Source organism: Mobula hypostoma, chromosome 19, assembly GCF_963921235.1.
Source record: "Mobula hypostoma chromosome 19, sMobHyp1.1, whole genome shotgun sequence".
In the NCBI taxonomy this organism is placed as follows: domain Eukaryota; kingdom Metazoa; phylum Chordata; class Chondrichthyes; order Myliobatiformes; family Myliobatidae; genus Mobula; species Mobula hypostoma.
The window spans coordinates 37371717-37397083 of NC_086115.1; the positions used below are offsets into that span (position 1 = coordinate 37371717).

Consider the following 25367-nt stretch of genomic DNA (forward strand, 5'->3'; position numbering starts at 1 on the left):
AGCAGCCACTCTCCCCCGGATTCGGAACTGCATTGCTTAAACACGTTGCATTGAGCAGCCATTAGCAAGATGAGTTCTAAGGTGTCGGAAATGCCTAAAAGAGCTCGTAAGGGTGTTAAACTTAGTGTAAAACTAGACATAATTAAGCGTTTCGATCGTGGTGAACAAAGTAAGGACAACGTGAGTTTGGCTTGTGGAAGCAGGCGAACATGATGTTTAATAGGTTTTGGCATCCCATGACCAAGAACTGACAGATGAAGAGCTGATGCAATTGGAAGCAAAAAGGATAACAATCGAAACCGAATGAGTAATGATAAAGTACTTTAATTTTGAAAGGGTACGTTGGTTTAGGGGATATTTGCAGGATGGTTTGAGTCCTTACAAAGAACTGTGTGATAGAAAAATGCACGAGGCTCAGCAGTCAAGCAAGCCTTCCACATCAGCCACAGCAGACGACGAACCTCAACCTTCGACATTCAGGGGGGCAGAGATAGAGGATGACCTGCCTGCCCTAATGGAAACAGATGATGATGAGAGGACACCCCAGTGTCCCACCACCCCAACCCCCAGGCCACGGACAGATACCGATTCGCGGAGAATGCAACGGTAGCCGGGAGGCACACAGCACATCTTTAAGAAAAAAGCCAAAATAAACATGCTAATTAATTAGGTGCCGCCCGACACGTAATTGTCGGCCCAGATCAGAGACGATGCAATCGACAATTGCCTCTGATCTGGGCCAACAATTACGTGTCGGGCAGCACCTAATTAATTAGCTTGTTTATTTCAGCTTTTTTCTTAAAGATGTGCTGTGTGCCTCCCGGCTACCGCTGCATTCCTACATGCTTTGCAGCACTCGCTCGGCGGCCTGAAGGGTGGGGGCCACTGCACCACCCAAACTCCGACTCAGTCTAACACACCATCATCAGTGTGCTCGGCCCTTAACCAATTCCGGTAAGTGATACTACACTGTACATACATTATTTCTACTTTATATAGGCAGTGTATTTTTACGTGTTGTTTGGTATGATTCGGCAGTTTCTTAGCTTAAAGGTTACTGGAGAATGCTTGCGCTGTGTTTTTGCCGACGGCGATTGTGTGAGATTTTCGCTACGGAGAACAGTTCAGTAATGATTGTGGAAAAGTACTGTATTTCTACTTTATATAGGCTGTGTATTTATCATATCATTCCTGCTTTTACTATATGTTTCTGTTATTTTAGGTTTTATGTGTTATTTGGCATGATTTGGTAGGTTGTTTTTGGGTCTGCAAACGCTCACAAAATTTTCCCATATAAATAAATGGTAATTGCTTCTTCGCTTTACGACATTTCGGCTTACAAACCGTTTCATAGGAACGCTGTACCTTCGGATGGTTGGGGGAAACCTGTATCTTGATTTCTTGTGAAGTTCGATGTCATCTTATTTGAATGTTGTAGACCTCGACTTCTGAAGAGAGTGAATCTCCCAGTGCATCCATTATTTCTGGTTTGCAAACAATCAGATTGTTCTCTTTGGTACACTGTCCTCAAAACACTTGCTGATAAAGATTATGATGGTGGTGATATAGTCATTTATTCTTGCAGCTGAGTCTTTGAACATAGATTAGTCTGCCGATTCAAAGAGTAGAATCTCATGTATTTCCTCAGATGAGCACTATATGACATTATTTGCTAGATTCTCCTGTTTCAGCTTCTGCTTGTATGCAGGGAGTAGGAGCACAGCCTCGTTGTCTGATTTACCAAAGTGTGGACAAGGGATAGTTTAGTAACATTGTTGATGGTTGTATAACAATGGTTAGGTCTATTTGGCCCCTAAAGATAAACTTACCTGGAACTTACACAATACTCTGCAATTCAAGAACAGCTTCATCCCCTCTGCCATCTGATTCCTCAGTGGACATCAAACCCATGAACACTACCTCACTTTTTTATATTATTTCTGTTCTTGCACTCTTTTTAACTTAACTATTTAATATACATATAACACACATCAAAGTTGCTGGTGAACGCAGCAGGTTAGGCAGCATCTCTAGGAAGAGGTACAGTCGATGTTTCAGGCCGGGACCTTGATATACATATATATACTTACTGTAATTGATGTACTTATTTTTTTTCTATATTATCGTGTATTGCATTGCATTGTATTGCTGCCAGTAAATTAACAAATTTCATGACATATGCTGGTGATGTTTAATCTGATTCTGATTCTCTGGGTCATGCTCTGGGACTTATTCAATACTTTCCCTTTCCAAGTACATACATAAAACACAGCACAGGAATAGACTGTTTGGCCCACAATCCCATGTGCCAAATTCAGAATGTTCCTTGATGATGGGTCACAAGCCTCAACCTGGTAAGTAGAAACAAACCACAAGAACTTTCCCACTGTTTCAACGCCTCAGGGTACTTCTCACATTACCGCAAAAGCATACAACCACTCCCATCTGTCACTAGATCCAATTATCTGCTTGTAGTGCAGAACTGGAGGAGCCTCATCAAGCTACTGCCAAAACTCCGGTTAAATCTCCAAAGGATGCTGGAAAGTCAATGCAACTACCACAAAATACTTTAATGCAAACTAGTTATGTTGGATGTGATTCCTACTCAAACTAAGGAAAGATCAAACAAACAGCAAGATCTATCAGACATCATCTGGAACACATCTGGCTTTCTAATATCCCATTGAGAAGAAACATTGGTGTCTTTACTCAGTCTGCCCAGACTTTGGACTGACAAGCATGTAATTCACTTTGAACTGCCCTTTGGAAAAGCATAGATATAATTCAATTGTATCAGATAGCTACATTGAAACAGTGTATCAGATTGCTAGATTGCTACATTGAAACACAGTGAGAATAACACCAAACAGCTCACCTGGCATCTACCTGGAGACTGAGATTAGGTTCCCATTTCAGACAAACTTCAAAAGTCTTCCAACTTAGAGTTGGATACTTCTAGGGCTTTGGAACAGTTGTCAGAATTCACTCACTTTCCGCACCCTCAGTATTCCGAGAGAATTTAGTCATTCTGCATCACTGTAACAATCAACCAAGACGCAATTTCCTTTATTATTTCTGATTTATTTGAGTATATCCACAAAGCATTCCAGATGCACAGCCCTAGGGTGACTTAAAAATTGAAACTCACTATAAGCATAATTGCAAGTGACCTGCATCAACCATTTCTAACTTTAATATCATACAGTAGATGAGCATAATTGACCAACGTACCAGCACTAGTTATTGCATGTTGACCAGCCTAAGATGATATCCCCAAATCCAGGACAGTGTCTACTTCCTGCAAGACATCTGTTTGATTTATCCATCAGTCAATTTTGCATCCTTTCAAAGGTCATTTGTACTCAACAAACCTGATATTAGAAGCTACATTTCTTCTGCTTACTTTCTGTGTTTACAGACCTTTTCCATCTTCCCACACCAGTGCGAAGGTTAATTGTTTTAAGGACAAGCTTAGGGCTCCTTTTATCTCTTCTACATCTTGTAGATATTGCATAGCCAGTCTACCTAGAGGCAAAAGATCAATCTGATATACATGCATTAGTATTACAATGAATGTTACTACATGACTTCTACAATTCTGTGATCTCTTAGGCTTTACAAGAACATTCCAGTACAGTATTTATTATTATTTGAATCCCCACCAGTTTTGACTTGTTTAATAGGGCAGAGACATTTGGTCTGTTGCAACATGCTTTGTCGAAGCTGTGTCAACATTCTGAGTGTTATAAGAATATTGTGTAACCCTTCAGAACTCAACAAAATCCCAGACAAGCAGTTCCAGCACTGCTAGAGCATTGGTTTTTATTTGACATCATCTGTCTGGACACATTACTAGTTTAATATCAAACATGCAACTTTAAGTAATTAATTCTTTTGTCAAACCTGCGACTTGTACCTTTATTGGACCTGGTAATTTGAGTACCAGACACAAGCATTTCTTTAGGAGCTTCATTGTAACTTTCTGTCGATTATAATGGTAAAATGGGAAAGTTCCATAATGACTGCAGACTGCTTAATTAAATTTGCAATTCTTTCGGTAACAAAACAGATCTGTGGCAAGTAACTCATGTCTGCCCCCCCACCAACCTTTACTCAGCTACCATCAAATTTCCTTACAGCATAGGAGGCCACTCCCTATTATAAGGAAATATGATTAGCAATTCTGACAGTGTAGCAATCCCTAGGAAACAATCTGAAGAGCAAACCCTAATCAAGTCTCAAGTGTTGGGTTTGAACCTGTTATTGGCATTGGTGAGATGGTTAATGTTATTGATCGTTAATGGTCCTCTTACCTGATGGAACAAATATTTCATTTATATATTGCACAAAGTAATATAATGTTTACAGGAATCAGCTTTTTCTTTTTATTGTCTCTTAAATATTGCTAAAGGAGGAAAGAAGCAAAATCTGCAAAGAGGAAAGGTAAAGAGGAACACCATGATGCTCCAGCGGAAAAGATAACCAAGACCAGAGAGAAGCAAAGTTCCAAAAGCAAGGGTAGGTAACAAGAAAAAGAAGCTCATCATATATTCATTTATGGAGTTTTCATTTGTTCAATAAATAGATATATTTCTCAGACAAATGGCAGTAGCTCAGGTAGGCAACTTGGTTGTCATGAACAAGTTGGACTAAAAGGGCTGTCTCCATGCTGTGTAATTCTATAAAAAGAATACCTAGGACCCAGTCACTGCTGAGTTTAGATCCTTTATAATCAGAATAGATCCATGAGAGCATTAATTTTGTGTGGCATTATAACTTCATTAAATCTCACAAAATAGATCTTGTAGCTCAAAACTGGTTATCTATTGGGTATTCTGGGCCATTAGAAGCACCAGAAATATATTACACTATAACACTGGACAAAAAATTTTTTTGAATGTTTTGCTTCCTCAGAATTTTTTTGTTTGTTTTTGATAGACCACTTGAAGTTGAACACAAATATAATTTCAGACTACTTGTATCACATAGGAATTTGGAGAAACAAGTAACTATAATTGCATATGTTTTGCAATAGTTCAGCAAAGCTAAAAATGTATAGTTGGTTATTTTCATTTGTACTCAGTGTCTGAGACTTCTTGCTTGAGTGGCAACAATAATCAGCCAGTATTGATGGTTTCTAGTTGCCCTGATACAGTTTCTCCATCACCACAATGTCCTGGTGAAACGTTTCACCGTGCTCGTTACTGACAGTAACAAGATTTGCAGGGAAGAAGTCTAAATGAGAATGCAGAAAATGAATCTTAAGTGACATGTTGCACTTCATGGTTTTGTATGCTTGAAGCATGTTGTCAACCAGCTGCACGTAGTTTGGTGCTCTGTAGCTGCCATGAAATTTTTCAACAACATCCTTGAATGACTTCCAGGTGATTTTCTTTGAGTTGCTTGTCATTGAATGCCTGTTTGATATGTAGACCACAAAAATGCCTTCCTTAATCTTGACATCAATTATTCTGACTTAAATAATGAATTGAAGTAAGAAATACAGGCGATTTTTTACAAAACTGGTCTGTGATAGGGAAATTTCATGGTGGTTTTCGGGATCAGTATCCCAAAGTGTATCAGGTACACCTAGAAGTATTCAGGAAGCGAAGTCTTTGTTGTCCAGTGTAATCAGAGATCCCCTAGCCTGGAACATCCCCCATGAAACCATTCCAATAAAATCAAGAAACCAACGCTGGTTGGAAGTACAGAAGACAAGGACAAATGCAGCAGAATATACCTAAAAGTGAAGCCACAAACTGGTGTAGCTATGACACATGGTTACATAAGTGCTTAACAAAAGCAGCATGAATAGGGATGGAGAAAAGCTAACCCACAACGAATGGATTGGTTCAAATCTCTGTTTCCTCTGCCATATCTATTAAGGTTGGACAATTAAATGGCTCCTAGATTATCCCCATCTTCAAAACTTGTGGAGCCTAGTGTAGGTACTAGTGACAAAGCAGGAACATTCAAGCAGCACTTAGTCCCAATAAGTTGCTCAGTGAGGCCTAGTTTGCATCTTATCAGGGTCACTTGGCTCCAGGTTTCATTGTGATCTTGATCCAACATGGACCAAAATTTAAATTTCAAAGATAAACAGAAAGTGACTGCCCTTCATAAAGAGCCAGTATTTAACTTAGTGTAGCATCAAGGAGCCGAGATAAAACAGAAATGAATTGATATCTAAGGAAAACATTCCAGTAGTTGGAGTCATAATTTGCACAAAGGAAAATGGTTGTTGGATGTATCATCACAGGAATCCTGCTGGCCAACATTCCATGCTCTGTTATCTTCTGCTGCATTATCAATGACCTTTCTTCTATCATAAAGTCAGAAGTAGGAATAGTTAATTAATAATTACACAACTTCACTTGTAACTCATCAGGAGATGAAGCAGTCTCCGTCCGCTTGCAAAAGAATTTCCACAATATTCAGCCAAGGGTTTATGAGTGTTTTTGATATTTGTATCACACAAATGCCAGACAATAGCTATCTGTGATAAGAGCCTTGTCACTGAGTTGCCCACTGTCAACATTCTGTAGGTTGCATTGCCAGCCACATCAATACCGTAGCTTAAGAGTCATTCAAGACCAGGGATCCTATTGCAAGTGACCAAATATGTGGCACCCAAATCTTTTCTGTCAACTATGAGGCAGATTGGGAATATGATGGAGTACTGTCCATTTGACTGGATAAGTTCAGCTGCAACAATCAAACAGGCCCTCAGTGCCATTCAGAGCTACAAAACCCATTCGATTGCAATTCTATTCTTAAATATTAATTTACTGGTGTACTATATCTGCCACATTCACAAAATGTGCCTTGGCTAGAGTATGCACCATGTACAAAATTCCTATGTAACTGTGACAAAGCCCTACAAATATAAACCTCAAAATGGATGGGAAAAGAAGCTATGTGGGAAAACCACATGTTTCACTCCAAGTTGTAAACCATCCTGACTTAGAAATAGATCAACTTTTTTCATCTTCACTATAATAGGAACTATGTTCACATGGCAGTGCACTCTGGGAGTGTGTTCACAAAAAGCTGGCTAACCAAATTCTACAGGCCCATAATGTTGGTCTTAACCAGAGGTACAGGTACCAGACCGAGCCTGAGACTAGGAGTTAGATTGGACGTGGAACCTGGAACTGTAGTCTCATGGTCCATAAGAGCCTGGCCTGATCTACAGGGCACAAATCAAGGGATATTTTGTTGCCCTGAAATTACAAGGCTCGGATGATCGAGTACAGTGTGGGCAACACTGCTGTACACACAGTATTGTCCATATTTGACTAGAATAAAATCCATTGTTCCAGTGTAAAATTTCTTATCAAACAGTGTATATTAGTACTGGATTGCTTTGCAGCAGTATTGATACCTTCACTTCAGATTGTGCCCTGTCTATTTGATGGTGAATGACACTTAACAACTTTTCAGCAGTTCTTGTTGCAAACAGGAGACGGTAACACAGATACTGGGAATACTATAGAATTTTACTGCATCCAATTCTTCAGTGGAAACTTAAAGGAAATCAGTTCAGAGAGGAATGATAAAGATGTCGATTTTTTGTTAAGACTTTACAGCATCCCATTAATATAAATAAAAAGTTAATATTCTAACTTGTTTTATGATTTTTAATCAAATCCCATATTTAATGTTACAGCTTGAACTTTTTTTCTATTTATGTAGGCAAATCTTCTGCCAGCAGAACAGATAGTGACGATGATGATTCGGATAAAGGTAGTTAATTCATAAATAGCACTTGCTATGGGCTTTGATTTTGCATTTAATATTGTTTTTATTTTATGCATTCATTCATTGCCTATGTCATTATTTGATTTGAGATATCAGTAAGATTAGATCTGTTTCAATAAGTTTCCAAAAAGTTTATCCTGGTAATGCAATTTGGAGATGAGATATTGGCATTGACTTTGTAATACACAATCATATCTGAATCAGAAACTTATCATTTAAAACCTTGCTGCAATACTCGAATGCATAATTAATTTTGTCTTAATGCTTAGCATTTAATGTTGAGTCAACATTTCAAAACAAAATTAACTGATCTTTAATATACACCATTGTGGCATCTTGTGCGGAAGATAGCTCGTAAAACAGTGAGTAAACTTCAGCAGCACTTCATTGGCTGTCAAGCATTTGGAGAGAACACAAGAATCTAGTGGAGCTTTATAAATGCAAGCCCTTCTTACCAATTAAAACCGTTAGCATTTTGTTTTTCAGTAAAACTGATACAAGATACTTTTGCATCTGTAGTTTAAAAGTGGTGGCTTGCTATTCAAACCAGACATGTTACCAAATGGCTTTGTAATAGTCACAGTTTAAGTTCTTGCTTCATGCTTACCTTGGACAATTCTGTTCCTAAATAACTGTAGTTCTGGGTAGTCTCCAACCTGATGGCATGAACATTGAATTCTTTAACTTACAGCAATTTTCCCCCTCCCCCTTCTTCTTCCATTTACTTCCATTCCCCATTCTGGCTCCCTTCTTATCTCTTCTCCTCACCTGACATCACCTCCTCCTTCCCTTTCTCACATAGTCCACTCGCCTCTCCGATCAGATACTTCTTCTTCAGCCCTTTGCCTTTTCCACATCATCTGACCTGCTGAGTTCCTCCAGCATTTTGTATGTGTTATTCTGTTCCTAAATGTATGTATGTTTGTTTTCTCTCAGTTTCCCCCTACCCCCTCCATCTCCGCCTCTTCCCCCATCTCCACCTCTTCTTCATCAACCTCTTCCCTCTCCTCTACCAGCTTCTCCTCCTCCTTCATTTCTTCCTACATTCCTCTACGTCACACTTCATTTCCTACCTCTTCCTCCTCCTTTCCAACTCTTCCCACTCCTTTCCTGTGTTTCCTACTCTTTTTCACTCTCCTCACTCTACATTTTCTACAATTCTGTCTTTCTCTTGTCCATCTTTTTGTTCTCTTTTTCCTTCTCCTCCTCTCCACACTTCTTCCTCTTCTTCTCCACCTCTATTTCCTTTTCCCCGTTTCTTTTGCCCCTCTTCCCCGTTTTTCTTTCCTTTTTTGGTTTTTCTATCTTTCATATTTTCTATTTTCCCATCATTATTTTCCTCTTACTAGTCTTTCCCTTTCTTCATCGTTCTGTCACCCCTTGCTCCCTCCCTTTATTCTCTCACTTTTCTCCTTCTACACTCATTCCTTTACAGCTTCCCTGTTTATCACTGCCTTATGTTCATGCTTTATTCTTTCTCTCCCCTCTCTTTGTCAGATATGTTTGCAGTTTTGAAACTAACCTTTCCTTCTTTCCATTGTCTCCTGCTCTTTTAGTAAAGTATTGTGTTTTTGTTTTAGATTTCCACCTTTTATAGATCTTTTAAAATCCTATGTTTAAAATTCTTGAGCACTTTGTAATAATTCAATTAGGTGAGACCTTGCTTATTGTTTACTTCAACATTAATCTTACCCTTAAGTTATAATTTAAATTAGTCTGACCATGCTCTCTAAAGCTTAAGAGGGCTTGAGGCTCTGAAACAAAAAGAAAGTCAGAATGACAAATATGTTCAGTTTGTGTCTTGCAAAATTGCCTGTTGCCAGATATTGTATCTGCAAAATGACATTGTTCATTTTGAGCAATGCTTGCATGTTGGAATAATGCTCATAGTGCACAAGATTCAGCTAATGTTAATGAATTACAATCACTCACAATGTTTCCACTCTGATATGTCATATTAATAAAATCAAACTGTGTAGTAGAGGCAATTCTAAAACATAGGAACAAAAATTGGGATTGAAGATTTACCGGGATCTCTTCTTGGCTTTCTGAAATTAGATTGAAGGAACATGTGTCTTGAGATAATAGAACATGCTTTCCGTCACCAACAGGTGGCAACTTAGTGAAAGCACATGAGATTTTAGAAAAACTGGTTCACATTGAACCCAGCTATTCTATTTGATGAATTTATAATGGAATGTACTGTTAACTGTTCCATTGTTATGGAAGACTCATATTGCAGGCAGCTTATACCATATTTTCTATAGAGCTTTGCATTCTAATTTCAGTGTCACTTACCATTATAACAAAAGTTGGAATCAGAATCATTATGTTAGAAGCACCGCACTTGCATTCAAGCAGTTACTATTTTTAAAAATTCTCATGTTCATTATGAACTTAAACACTTCTTTAAAATTAGTGATATGTTAAGTTTTCTGTGGATATCATTGTGTTTTTAGGCTTGAGAAATTCACTGCATTTCACTCAGTCCAATTTGTTAAAATGGTAAGCAAATTTATGTATACAATGTGCTTCCACAATGATTATTTATTTTGACCTGTTGTGCTCAAGCCAGTCAGTTCCACAACTACAACAAACAATTCAACACCTTCTGAGTAGGTGAAAGAACTAAGGAGCCTTATTTCTTTGGCCTGTTACCTGAAATTGATTGATGTAAAATTAAAATACCAAATTAATCCAAAATCTTTGCTTATGTCCCTTCCTTTACCTTACCTTATCTTTGCTTATGTTGAAATTAATGTTTTTATTGCTTTTTAATGGAATGTAATTATTACATCAGAATCAGAAGATACACCAAATACAGAAGATCCCTCTGAGGCTGAATATTGGAAAGGACCATGTCAAGATGTGGAAGATAAGACCAGGTATGCTTGCCAATCTATATTCTCATCTAAACTCAGAAGTCAGGAATGAGCATAGATTCTCTTCGGAGTATCTATAAAATAATACTGATATAAAGCATCCAGTATTTTTTATTCACATGAGGTTTGGGCTTGGAATTTATTGTCTATCCCCAGTTGTCCCAGAATAGAATGTTTTACTGAGCCAAGAGTAGAAGAGTCAGTTGCATTGCTGTTAGTCTACATATGTATTTGGACTAGACCAACTAATAACTAAAGATATGCCTTCCTAAAGGATATCAGTGAACTGCGAGTCTTTATAGCACTGATCATTACTGGCATTAGTGTTGTTAATTGACTAATTCATTAAATTTCATTTCCTCAGTTGCCATCAAACTCGTATTACTAAGTTATTCATCCAGATTGTTGGATTATCAGTTCACCTTTATAACCATTGTCTAACATATTCCAGTGTAATAGCTAAAAAGACCATGAGGTGATCATCAATTCAGGAGCATGATCTTTCTTTTAAAAGAAACCTGATTCTTCTTAGCTTGGATAAACTGGCCTATTTTCCTTGAAACAGAGGAGATCAATTGATGGATATAAAATTATGCAACACCTAAGCAGAGTAAATTGATAGGATGTATTTTGCTTCATAGAATGGTCAAAGCCAGAAGGCATAGTTTTAAAGTACTGGTAGAAGAATTAGAAGGAAAATTAAGGATTTTTTTCATCCAGGTGTTAGGGGATTGGAACTCATTGCCTGAAAGGAAGTTAGAGGCAAAAACTTATCAAAGTTCAAAGCTCAAAGTAAATTTATTATCAAAGTACATATATGTCACTATATACAAACCTGGGATTCATTTTCTTGCGGGCGTTCACCGTAAATACAAAGAAATACTTTAGTTTCGACGAATGACCATGCATAACAAAACAGATGTATGCATCGTTACTGTCCGAATGTTCCAGGCTTAAGTGAAGAGCCTATGAAATGGCATCTGCTGTTGACCTGTTGTGGTCAAATTCAAGAGGATCCATATCGCTTCTCAGACGGGAGTTGGTAGGTTTCATAACCAACCTCTCAACGCAATTCATCACAGTGAATGTAAGTGCGACTGGATGATAATCATTGAGGCAGGATACCACGTTCTTCTTAGGCATAATTCTTAGGTATAATTGAAGCCTACTTGAAGCAGGTGGGCACCTCAGACTGCTGAAGGGAGAAGTTAAAGATATTATTGAACATTCCAGCCAGTTGATCACTAGAGGTCATTAGTACTTGGCCAGGTATCCCACCTGAGTCGGATGCTTTCACCTTTCTGATGGATGTTCTCACGTTGGCCTCAAAGACTGAAATCACAGGGTTGTAGGGGGCTTTTGGAGTTCATGAAGGTTCCTCCATGTTGTGATGCTCAAAGTGAGCAGAAAAAGCTTTGAGCTCATCTGGGAGCAAAGCCTTGTTGTCACTGTTACGTACCCCGTAACTGGGCTGCCAAACCAGCAGAAATGGACCACTTAGTTGGAGTCTGGATTACTGGAACTAAGAAAGTTTTATTAAAGAAATAAGTAACACAGCACTCTAATCGCAAGGATATAAATGCAACAGGTTAGCAATGATAAAACACACATGTACACAGAACTAGGATAATAGGAATCAATCAAGCTCTATCGCAGTCTAGGGTTAAAATGATCAGTCTCAAGTGACACAGAGTTCAGTTCAGCTGAGTACAGTTCGCAGTAATCGCTGTTGTGCCGTTAGAGAGAGTGCGAATATGCAAATTGGATTCAGACAGACCTTTGATATTCCTCGCAGTTAGCTTTCGGGCGAGCCCTTTGTAATGTCTTCTGAGGTCAGCGACTGTGACCCCTCTGTTCCGGATACGATCGTTCTTTCGCGGTGAACCCGGCACCCAGGCAAGGGCGGACACACACACCAGGTTCCCACCGATCGTACCTTTTCACCCTGTGCGTCTATGGTCAGTCCCGCGACCAGACCTCCAAACTCCCACCAACTTGTGGGGGCACACCGCACTTCCAGGGTCTCGTTATCTCCTGATCTCATGGTGTCTGTCGTGCCTTAGTGAACCTGTTCCTTTTATCCCCCTGCTGGGGTATCGCCTGTCCATCAAACTTCAAACAGTTCAGGTTCAAAGCAACCGGTCTGTCAGTACTCGGAAATGTGTCTCTTTTCGTTAATCTCTCTCGTCTCTCATTAACATTTTGAACGCTTCTCCCTTTGTCTCTCTTATCTCTCTCATCAGCATCAATCTTCTGATAACTTGGTTTTTCGTCACATCACCTACGTTGCTTGGTTTCACTTTGTAGGAGGTGATTCCACTCAAGCCCTGCCTCAGCTGTCGAGCAACCTTCAGTGATTCAAGTTTGGTACATTATTGCCACTTAGCATTTGAGGTGGCTTTCCAGAGATTGTATCTGAACTTTACTTGGTTACCAGACCTGAATGCCACTGATCTGGCCCTTGGCAGATTGCAGGTATCTTGGTTCATTCCAGGCTTCTGACTGGGGAAGACTAAATGATTTTGTGGGGATGCACTCATCTCCAATTGTTTTTATAAAGTCTGTGACAACTATGGTGTATTCATTCTGACGTCTCCTTGAACACAACCCAGTCCACTGACTTGAAGCAATCCTATAGCTGCTCATCTGCCTCCCACAACCATGGCTTTGTTGTCTTTATTTTTAGAGTCTTGCTCCTTAGCCTCTGCCTGTATGCAGGTAAAAGGATGACAGCCAGATGATCACATTTCCCAAAATGTGGTCTAGGGATGGAGAGGTAGACATTCCTAATCGTAGTATAACAGTGGTCGACTGGGTTGGGACCCATTGTGCTGCAGGTGATATGTTGATAATAACTGGGCAGGGATTTCTTCAAACACGCTTTATTGAAGTTTCTGACAGTTATTTGAAAGGCATCACATTTAAAAGATACTTGAAGGGCTATCATGCAGAGCTACTGATGCAGTGCTAGAAAGTACAATTAGTTTGGGTAGTTATTTTTTAATTGGCACATGCATAGGCCAGATGCCTCCTTTATCAACTATTTGATTTGATTTGATTTAATGCTTTTTTTCTCCTCAACAACGAACTCCACACAAATATGCTAACCAGGATTAAATACAATTGTTTAGTTATATGAAGTTGAGACTTGCATGCAATTTTTAATACGTCATGGTAATGCTGTTAGTAAGCAAAGCATATGCTAACTATTCGATACTTGTGTTTGTCACCCTTGCCCCTGAAATCTTCAGTGTTGTTGCATACTGTATTTGGTCTTAATGAACCTATGCTTCTGACGTAATGACATAAATATCACTGACACAGGTATAGTTTCGTCCATAATTTCCTTGTGTAGCAAGATCTCCTATTAATTTTTGACTATTTCCAAGTAATTCTTATTTCTTGAGTCAATTGGAAGGATTTTTTCATTAATTATTATCAGTTATGTTTCAGCAGAGCTTTGACAGAAATATTAATCAAGAGATCATCCTATGAGAAAAGCAGTCTGAGGTCACTGAGGAAAACAGTATTTTGTTAACATGAGCAGGACATAAAGGTATTGAGAATAGCTGTCAAGGAAATGCATGGTGCAGAAAGGTTAAAGTCAGAATTCTGTCCCAAAGATGAGGTTAATTGTGATTTTATCACAGTTTGGTAGCATTCAGAAAACAAAATATTGCAAGGATGGCTGTCTGAGAGAAGCATGAAAACAGAGTTGAAGATAAGACAAATACTGTTGGAGTCATATATAGAGATGGGGATTAGAGACAACAGGAAGACAGATGACTTGTTTGTGAGCAATACCACAAAAGATCAAATAATGAAATGAAAATTATGATAAACTCTATCCTTCATCTGCAGGGAGGATGAATTTGATGAATATTTTGAAGACATGTTTCTGTGACCTGTGCTGTGAAGAAGATACCAAAGGTTAATTACTTCATTCATTTTGTTCCAAAAGAAGATATCTTAATTATTACTCAAATATCAATTTGTCCTTTCATTCTGAAACATAATTTTACACAAGCAGTGCATTTTATGTTTCACTTAAAACAGGAGAAAACCCTGAAAATTGAACAGTGTAAATCAAAACCAACAAATTGAGAAGATAAATATTTTGTATGAATTAATTACAATGTAATGTTCACAGAGGAACTGCTAATTGCTACATTTAGTAATATGTTGAGGTCATCTTGGGGAATCTCTATATTCCTCAGAAATTTCAAAGATAATATTCCAGATAAAGGGGAATGGGCTATCTAATAACTCAATAGACTTGCTCTTTAGATAGGTCAACAGGGTTTAAATACACTTTTTATTAATTTATTTTTTATTAGTTGAAAATATTTGGTATCTTTCAGAAAGATGCTTAATTGTCAATGAAATCCCAGAGAGTAATTAGTGAAGTGTCTGTAGTTTATATAAATATAGTAATAAATTGCATATTCTCTGTTGTTTTGAGAGGCTGATTTGTATAGGTTTAAGAAAGTTATTTCTTGTGCAACTTTTTATATTAATGCTATGCCACTTATTGTGCAACTGAATTTTCCTCATAAATAAACCACTGTACATTTAAACTTCATCGCAATCTTTCATAACCTTTGTTGTCTTCTCTCTCCCAAGGTAAAAATATTGTTCTCTGTATGCACAATGATATGGAGGGAATTACTGAATATTAGCAAAATATAGATTACAGGTGTCCCCTGCTTTTCAAACGTTCGCTTTACGAAACGTCACTGTTATGAAAGACCTACATTAGTTCCCTGTTTTCGCTAACAGAAGGTGTTTTCACTGTTACGAAGAAAATCAGCGCATGATAAAAAATCAGAGCACGATAAAAGGCAGCGCGCGCCCCGAGCAGCTGCTCTCTCCCAGATTCGGAACGTCATTCTTGCCAGCGTTGCTTAAACACGTGCCTGTGAGCAGCCATTTGCAAGATGAGTTCTAAGGTGTCGGAAAAGCCTGAAAGAGCACATAAGGGTATTACACTTAGTGTAAAACTAGACATAATTAAGCGTTTTGATCGTGGCGAATGAAGCAAGGATAACGTGAGTTTGGCTTGTGGAAGTTGACGAAGACGATGTTGAAGAGGTTTTGGCATCCCATGACCAAGAACTGATAGATTAAAAGCTGATGCAATTGGAAGAGGAAAGGATAATAATCGAAACCGAATGCGGTAGCAAACTGAACGTGAAGCAACTGCATGAGATTTTCGCTGCAATGATAAAGTACGACTTTAATTTTGAAAGGGTACGTAGGTTTAGGGGATATTTGCAGGATGGTTTGAGTGCTTACAAAGAACTGTATGGTAGAAAAATGCGCGAGGCTCAGCAGTCAAGCAAGCCTTCCACATCAGCCACAGCAGACAACGAACCTCGACCTTCGACATCGAGGCAGGCAGTCATAGGAGAAGATGAGCTGCCTGCCCTAATGGAAACAGACGACGATGAGATGACACCCCAGTGTCCCACCACCCCAACCCCCAGGCCGCGGACAGATACCAATTTGCAGAGAATGCAGCGGTAGCCGGGAGGCACACAGCACATCTTTAAGAAAAAAGCCGAAATTATTAGGTGCCGCCCAACACATAAATGTCGATGCAATCGCCTCTGATCTGGGCCGACAATTCCGTGCTGGGCGGCACCTAATTAATTAGCATGTTTATTTCGGCTTTTTTCTTAAAGATGTGTTGTGTACCTCGCGGCTACCGCTGCATGCTTCGCAGATCGGTATCGGGTTGCTGCTGGGAGGGTGGGGGCCACTGCACCACCCAAAATCCGACGACTCAGCCTAACACACCATAATCAGTGTGCTTGGCAACCTGTCTTCCCAATTCCCGTAAGTGATACTACACTGTACATACATTATTTCTACTTTATATCGGCTGCGTATCTTTACAGGTTATTTGGTATGATTTGGCAGCTTCATAGCTTAAAGGTTACTAGAGAGAGTGTTTTTTCCAACAGCGCTTGCGTGAGATTTTCTGCCGAGAGCACTTGCGCCATGTTTTTGCCAACGGTGCTTGTGTGAGATTTCCACTACGGATAACAGTGCAGGCAGTGATTGTGGAAAAGTATTTCTACTTTATATAGGCTGTGTATTTATCATATCATTCCTGCCTTTACTATATGTTACTGTTATTTTAGGTTTTATGTGTTATTTGGCATGATTTGGTAGGTTATTTTTGGGTCTGCGAACGTTCACAAAACTTTCCCATATAAATAAATGGTAATTGCTTCTTCACTTTACGACATTCCAGCTTAGGAACCTTTTCATTGGAACGCTCTACCTTTGAATGGCGGGGGAAACCTGTATTTCAGCAGGTACTTGGCATAAATGTGGGAACTGCAATTCAAAGGTTCATAGAGAAATATGGAAAAACATATTTGGGGGAGAGGAAAGGAAAAGTAGATGAATTCTTATTGTTAAATTGAAGTAATCAAGAGGGAAAACATGAAAAGGATGATTAAAGGTGTAAAATGGACTTGTACTTGTGGAGCTTGTGGTTATTTAACTGGGAGTTGAAAGGAAATGTACACATTACATTGGTTCATCTTCAGATTTCAAGTCAAGTCAAGTCACTTTTTATTGTCATTTCGACCATAACTGCTGGTAAAAAGGAGACAACGTTTTCGAGGACCATGGTGCTACAGGAACAATACAAAAACTACACTGAACTACGTAAAACAAACACAAAACTACACTAGACTACAGACCTACCCAGGACTGCATAAAGTGCACAAAACAGTGCAGGCATTACTATAAATAATAAACAAGACAATACGCACAGTGTTATTAGATTATGAGGACATGCAGTCCTCTTTTATTGTCATTTAGTAATGCATGCATTAAGAAATGATACAATATTCCTCTGGTGTGGTATCACAAAACACAGGACAGATCAAGGCTGAAAAAACTAACAAAACCACATAATTATAACATATAGTTACAACAGTGCAACAATACCATAACTCGATAAAGCACAGTAAAAAGTTCAAAGTCTCTTGAATGTCCCACATCTCACGCAGACGGGAGAAGCAAGAAGACTCTCCCTGCCATGCCTGACCACAGTCCTACTCTGAGTCATCCGAAAACTTCAAGCCTCTGATCAGCCCTCCGACACCGAGTACCGAGCACCATCTCTATCCGAGTGATTCGACCTCAATCTCGGTCGCCAGCAGCAGGCAAAGCTGGGGATTTTGGGGCCTTCCCTCTGGAAGATTCTCGATTGCCCAGTAACAGCGGCAGCGAATGGGCGTTTCAGAAATTTCTCCAGATGTTCCTCTGTGCTTTCACGTCTGTCCCCATCAAATCAGAATTGTCCACGGTCCCTATTTAACAGAGATGATATCATTTTCACTGGAGAGCTGCGTGCGCGCGGCGCGCTGCTATCTTCTCCTCCCGCCCAACCGGGAGGGCAGTAGGTTGGTGTCAGTTCAGGCTCTGGGTATTGAGGAGTCTGATGACTTGGGGGAAGAAACTGTTACATAGTCTGGTCGTGAGAGCCCGAATACTTCAGTGCCTTTTGCCAGATGGCAGGAGGGAGAAGAGTTTGTATGAGGGGTGCGTGGGGTCCTTCATAATGCTGTTTACTTTACGGATGCAGCGTGTGGTGTAAATGTCTGTAATGGCAGGAAGAGAGACCCCGATGACCTTCTCAGCTGACCTCACTATCCGCTGCAGGGTCTTGCGATCCGAGATGGTGCAATTTCCAAAACAGGCAGTGATGCAGCTGCTCAGGATGCTCTCAATACAACCTCTGTAGAATGTGGTGGGGATGGGGGGTGGGAGATGGATTTTCTCAGCCTCCGCAGAAAGTAGAGACACTGCTGGGCCTTCTTTACTATGGAGCTGGTGTTGAGGGACCAGGTGAGATTCTTCGCCAGGTGAACACCAAGAAATTTGGTGCTGTTAATGATCTCTACGGAGGAGTTGTCGATGTTCTACAATTCTGAGAAGTTCGGGCATGTTGAAATACTGCAACTTTAGATAAAGCCAGGCATGAAATTACATGATTTTGATGAGAAACTTCTAATTAAAACAAAGTGGTACAAATTAATTGGAATAACAGAGCTGTTCAAAATTGTGGAAGATTGAATGATAAAGGTGAGTTGACAGAAGGGCAGAAATTCGCTATTAGTATAGTTGCATAAAAGGACTAGAATGATATTTTCACAGTGATATGAGTTATGTGAGCTTTTGCAATATAGTAAAGAAAATTTTCAATAATACAGTATTAAAATGCAAAATATTAAAGCATGATTATATGTATTATTAATATTCGTATACTTGAATTATCCATTTATTTTAATTGGTTTGCTGTATCCATTAATGTAAGTTTTGAGAAATACTTCACTCAAAGTATGAAGTCTTACTGAATACTTTATTCACAGTGTAACACTTAAACAGAGATTGAGGCATTTAAAAAGCCTTTTCAATGATTGGGGCTTATCTGAATATTTTACTGCCTTGTATCACAAGTTCTGTGTTATTGCGGATTGACATTCATCTGTAAGATTTCTGATCTACTTAGCACAGATAGGGAGAACTAATACACTAGGCCCTTCTTAAATTCTAATCCTATTGTGGAATATACAACATGCAAGCACAGTATACTGTGATATGGTATTCCTGTGTTTTAAATTAACTTTAGTTCTGTCGGATTCTTTGTCCATACCTATTGTTCAGTAGTATATAGAGCAGATTTACCATTGGACATGTTCTCAGAAAGTCATTCTGAACTAAATTTATTTTTCTATTACAATATAGATCAGATGAATTATATAATGAACTGTCCACAAGTTAGAAAACTGGTTTCCCTAATAGGATTTTCCTCATAAACCTATCTAGCAGAATTACAGCAGAAGGAAGACATTTATTAATTAAATAAAATCAAGCAACAGTTCTTAAAAATGAATAAAATTTAAAAAGTTGAAATAATTTTTTTCTTATATTTGTCTCCAAGATAAATTGGTTCATTCCATTGTTTTAGATGCCTCCAATATATTAAAATGAATAGACCACATATACTTTTGTATGTAAGATCTTACATTTAGAATGCTGTGCTCCAATTTTGTGTTGATCTATTAATCTGTTCTCATTTAGAACAAAAACTGTCTGAGTAAATTTATTAGAATTGGGCTTATTATCTCTGACCTGTATGTTGTGAAATTTATTGTATTGCTACTGCAGCACAGTGCAAGAGATAAATTACACAATAAATAGTGCAAAAAAAAGGAAATAACAAACTAGTGTGGATGAGGACTGTGTGTTTTCTTCCAACTTTCCCTTCTTGAAGTCCACAATCAATTCCTTGGTCTTGCTGACGTTAAATGTGAGGTTACTGTGACCATTCAACCAGCTATCTCACTCCTGTATGTTTCCTCATTGCCATCTGTGAATTTATAAATGGCGTTTGAACTGTGCTTAGCCACACAGTCATAAATCAGAATCAGGTTTTAATATCACCAGCATGTTTTGAAATATGTTAACTTAGCGGCACCAGTGCAATGCAATACATGATAAATATAGGAAAAAACTGTGAATATAAAAATATATATGTATAAAATATTTAGATTAAATAAGTAGTGCCAAAGCAGAAATAAAAAAGAAGTGAGGTAGTGTTCATGGTTTCAATGTCCATTTAGAAATCTGATGGCAGAGGGAAAGAAGCTGGTCCTGAATCATTGTGTGTGTGCCTTCAGGCTTCTGTGCCTCCTTCTTGATGTAACAATGAGAAGAGGGCATGTCCTGGGTGATAGGGGTCCTAAATGATGGACTCCACCTTTTTGAGGCACTGCTCTTTGAAGATGTCTTGGATACTATGGAGGCTAGTACCCATGATGGAGCTGACTAATATTACAACTCTGGTGTAATTACAAACTCTACTGTAGATATTGCTATTGTCTGGGTGCTGCAAAACAGAGTAGAGTAACTGAGATTGCATCCTCTATAGACCTGTTGTGGCAGTAGGTACTGTATATTGCAGCAATTTTTATCCCCTTGCTCAAACGAATGAATTCTAGCCATAACCAACCTCTCAGTGCACTTTATCACATTTGATGTAAGTGCTACCAGGCAGTAGTCGTTGAGGCAGCTCACCCTGCTCTTCTTGGGCTCCAGTATGATTTATGCCCGTTTGAAAGAGGTGAGAGGTTGAAGATGTCTTTGAACACTCCAGCCAGTTGGTTGACATGGATTTCAATACCAGCCAGATATACCATCAGAGCTTGAGGCCTTGCAAGAGTTCACTTTGTTGAAAGAAGTTCTGATGTCAACGTCTAAGACTTAAGTCACAGGGTCACGGAATGCTGTGGGCATTCGCAGAGGTTTAGTGTTACCCTCTGTTTCAAAGCATGTGTAAAAGGCATTGAGCTCATCGGGGAGTGAAGTATCACTGCCATTTATGCTGTTAAATTTCACCGTATAGGAAGAAATGATGTGCAAACCCTGCAACATTTGTTGTGCATCTGAATATGTCTAACCTAACTTTACATGGAGTTGCCTTTTCACTCTCACAATGGCCATCTATAGGTTGCACGAGGACTTTTTGTAGGATTCTGGATTGCTGCTCTTGACTCTCAGATTTAGCAGACTGCCAATTCCCTAATTCATCCAGGACTTCTGGTTAGGAAAGTTCATTATGTTCCCAAAGACATACATTCATCCACAGAGGTCTTGATGAAGTCAGTGATGGCCAAAGATTAGTCTCTGAATATTGTCCAGTCCACCAATTCAAAATAGTGCTGTAAATGCTTGTTCACCTCCCTTGACCATACCTTTGTAGTGCTCACCACTTTATAACAGGTGACACTTCACTGCCAGATATTCCAGGTTGAGGAAGCAAGTCAGAGACAGAGCCAGCATGTCCATCATTACAATGAGTTAATTGTGAAGCAAATCCTATCTCATTTGATGCTGCAGTGGATGGTGAAGCCTTCGGGCTGGACAATTTAATCATGTTGTATTTACACATTCTGCAAGCATTGGCGTTTGAAGTTAAACTGAAGCTTCTGAGGAGAAAAGGGCAGAAAATTAGATTACCAATACCAAAATTGATTCTAATTATTGAGTGGCTAGAGGGTTATGGATATAAAACTGACATAGGAAGATGGGAATTAAAAGAGGAAAAGCCATGTAATCAAAGGTCTAATTAGCTGAGAATTACTGATAATGAGAATTGGAAGTGAGAAATTGGAAATGTTGAGATGAGAAGGGTGTGCCACAGTAGCATAGTGGTTTATGCAATGCTATTACAGTTTGGGGCATTGGAGTTCAGAGTTAATTTACTGTATCGTCTGTAAGAAGTTTTCTCATTAGTGCATGGGTTTCCTCCAGATGCTCCCATTTCCTCCTACAGTCTGAAGACATTCCTGTTAGTAGGTGGTTAATTAGTCATTGTAAAATGGCTCACTGGGCTGGAAGGCCTCTTCTGCACTGTGTTTCTATATAAATAAATACAATAAAATAAAGAGAGCTACATAAAGGCGCACTTCCCTAGAAACACTTCAATTGCAACTTGAAGCTATTGATTACATATCTAATCACATGGTTATATCTATTTATTTTCCCAAAAAGAAGAAAGGAAATAACTAAAATAGAAATCAATAATGTTTCATAAAGTATAGAAGCCAATCACATATTGAACTCTGCAACGATCAGACCTTTGATTGTAAGAGTATATCACTGTGTCCATTTTAAATCTTTTAAAAAAGGAGCAGTTCAGTAGTCCAGGAATTCCTGTCGCCAATAAGAGACAGTTTTGTGAAGCAGCATCAAATCATTTTTATGTGAGTTAAGAGAAAGAAATTGGACTCCATCTGATATTCAATAGATTTCTTGTAAATAAAACTCTAGCTTCTCTGCTAGGATACCATGTAAGATCCCTTTATCATCAGTGGGACACAGTTGCGTAATGAAGTATAGCACCAAAATGTAAAGCAAGCGGGTGACAACTGAGGTCCTCCCCAATATGAGTAGTGACAGAAAACTCAAAAGGAGAGAAGTGAAATCTACATGAATGTAAACTGTTGGTTTTAATGAGAAATCTAATGTTCAATAGATGCAGAAATGGAAAAAGAAAAATGTTCTAATCATTGTGTTATATGTTCTTGATTTATAACAACATTGAACTACTTTCTGAAATATCCTTGAAGAATCTATATAGCCAACCACCTTCAATGAGGTTAAGTATATATAGGGTACTTCAAAGCAAAAGATTAAAGGATTAAGTCTAAGTCCATCTTTAAAGCTTGGCTAAATTCCCAATCCAATTCGAAACAATCTGCATACATCCATGTGCCCTGCTGGCTTTGCTGCATCGTATTTCCTTACAGTTATCAAATGCTGTATTGATTTCAGCAGAAATGCCAATGTTGTAAAATCACAAGCTGTACACACCATCATTATGGAATTGCCCATCATGTGTTATTAAATTCTCTCAATTTTGCTATGAACATTAAAAGCATGCACTAAAAAACGACTGTACCCAAAGCTGCTACAAGCAGTGTTCCAATATATTGAAAGATGTGGCCCACTGCAGTGGTATCACCTGTAAACTTGTTGATGTAGTTAGAGCTGAATCTCGTCACGTAGTCATAAGTGTACAGGGAGTGAAGAAGGGAGCTAAGGATGCCTCCTTATAAAGCAACAGTATTAGAAATAATCATGCAAGATGACAAATAAAATTAGGGTGTAATCGACATTTCTGTCAATCACAATATCCAGCCAGTTAGAAGAATCAAATGGTGGAAGACTCATTCTTGAATATGATACTTTTTCCTCCAGAAGTTAATAATTGTACTGCTGACTGGCTGTTGAAAGCCTCAGTAGGAACCAAAAAGCCTTTTACTTCTTATGAATATTCATTACTTCTATTTATGAAACACATTTTACAGAGAAAATATATCACAGTGCTTCACAGAAATAGATGGATACCCTATTACAAAAATGGTGATTAAAAATTGTCATGATGTTTAGGAGGCCTTTTAAAGTAGGAGGAGGTGGAGAGAGTTCGGAACAGAAGGTGAAGGAAGGGATTATAGGAAAATACAACCTTTCATGGTGCAATGAGGCCAAAGTTAGAGGAGCAACAATTATTAAGGCGGTACAAATGGACCAATGATTTAAATACAGATGAGAATTTCACTATTGTGCCCTTGGATATCAGGAGCAAATGTCAGCAAATACAAGGTAATGGCTGAGTAAAACGTGCTGTTGGAAAGTACTGGCAGCAGAATTTCAAACACTTTGGGGGGCGGGGGGGAGGTATTACCAAAGTTGATTTTAGGGGGAGATCAATGGTAAACATACCAAGTGTAAGGAATGGTTCTGAGTAAACCTAGAGAAGTTAAAATAGATACTATTTTTGTCAAGTCATGAAGCAAATTTTGATTCTGCTGGCTGCTGTATACTGAGGTAGCGAGAGCTAGACAGAGTCCATGGAGAAGAGACTGCTTTCCAAGTTGTGCTGAGCTCTGTTGACATCTCTGAGTTCCCTGGGTGATGTGCATAGTTGCCATTCCGATAAGACACTTTCTATGGTACATCAATAAAAATTGCTAAGGGTCAGTGACTGAGGGTGTAGAAGCATCGGTAAGCTTTCTTGGTCGTGTTGGAACCAGTACAAATACAAAAGGAAAAGCAAATGTTTGCTTCTCTGATTCTGGGGTACACTTGATCATTCTGGTCATGGGTGATCCTTGGGGTGAAGGAAGTTGTTAAAATTGCATGAGGCTTGGGATAGGACAGTCAGCCACCCCTGTAAGATGTGAGTTAGAGCAGCCACTACTTCCTTAGCTGTGTTGAATGCCTGTTGTTGCTCTGGGCCCCATTCAAAAGTTGCTTTCTTCCTAGTTACTTTATATAAAAGTCGTAACAGGACAATTATGTGTGGTATGTACCACTTCCAGTATCCCAATAGCCCCACAAACCTTTGAGTCTCTTGCTTTTTGATGGGGGTAGCCATTTCAAGATATCTTATTCCATACTTTATCTGGAATTACTTGATGTCCTGACACCCACTGGATACCCTGAAACAGGACCTTCTGGCTTGGCCCCTGTATTTTCTGTGAATTCACCATCCATCCCCTGTCCCTCATCTGGCTTACCAGTACTTCCAGGGCTTCAGCTACCCTCTCTGCGTTGGATCCTCTGAGCACCATGTCATTGATATAGTGGGCTACCTGTATATCAGGTGAAAGAGTGCATGCACTTTCAATCATGACACAGTAGGGCTATGAACATATCCTTGAGGAAATCTGGTAAAATTGTACTGTCTACCTTCCCATGTTAAGGCAAATTAATCCTGGAACTCTGGCGACAAAGGAATGGAAAAGAATGCGCTGGCCAGGTCTATTACAGCATATCGTTTCTTGTCTCCCTGTGACTTTCTTTCCACTAAGGTCACTATATCCTGGACGACAGCAGTTAACAGGGAGATGTATCCTTGTAGTCTTATGACTCTGTACTATTACAAGGCGAGCCTGTCATGGTGGGTCCTCACATGTAATGTTCTGCTCAGGTCTTGGGAGGTCTTCAGGGCCATTAACACACAAAGTATCAGCATCATACTGGATATCACCATCCCAACTGTCGGAGTCCCACCCCTTTGCCATTAGTGCTCTCATTTTGATAGGATCTGGCTGCTGATCACTCAGCTTTGTCCAATGCTCTTGCTGCGCTCTGAGCAACTTACACGCCAGGTGACTTGCTAGGTTTCGGCCT

General features: G+C 39.1%; 1 protein-coding gene across 4 annotated transcripts in view; it reads left to right on the top strand.

The window, feature by feature from the left end:
- The window catches only part of fra10ac1 (FRA10A associated CGG repeat 1), a 67377-nt gene that overhangs the window by 36443 nt on the left and 5567 nt on the right, over window positions 1-25367 (top strand). Inside the window, exons 11-14 of one of the 4 annotated variants that reach the window (XM_063071704.1) lie at window positions 4412-4518; window positions 7696-7746; window positions 10562-10646; window positions 14505-16065. In XM_063071704.1, coding sequence (XP_062927774.1) covers window positions 4412-4518; window positions 7696-7746; window positions 10562-10646; window positions 14505-14547 — 286 coding nt within the window. In that variant the 3' untranslated portion in view covers window positions 14548-16065. Of the gene's footprint in view, window positions 1-4411; window positions 4519-7695; window positions 7747-10561; window positions 10647-14504; window positions 16073-25367 lie in introns of those variants that run through there. The other 3 variants (XM_063071703.1, XM_063071705.1, XM_063071702.1) reach the window with 3 other exon arrangements.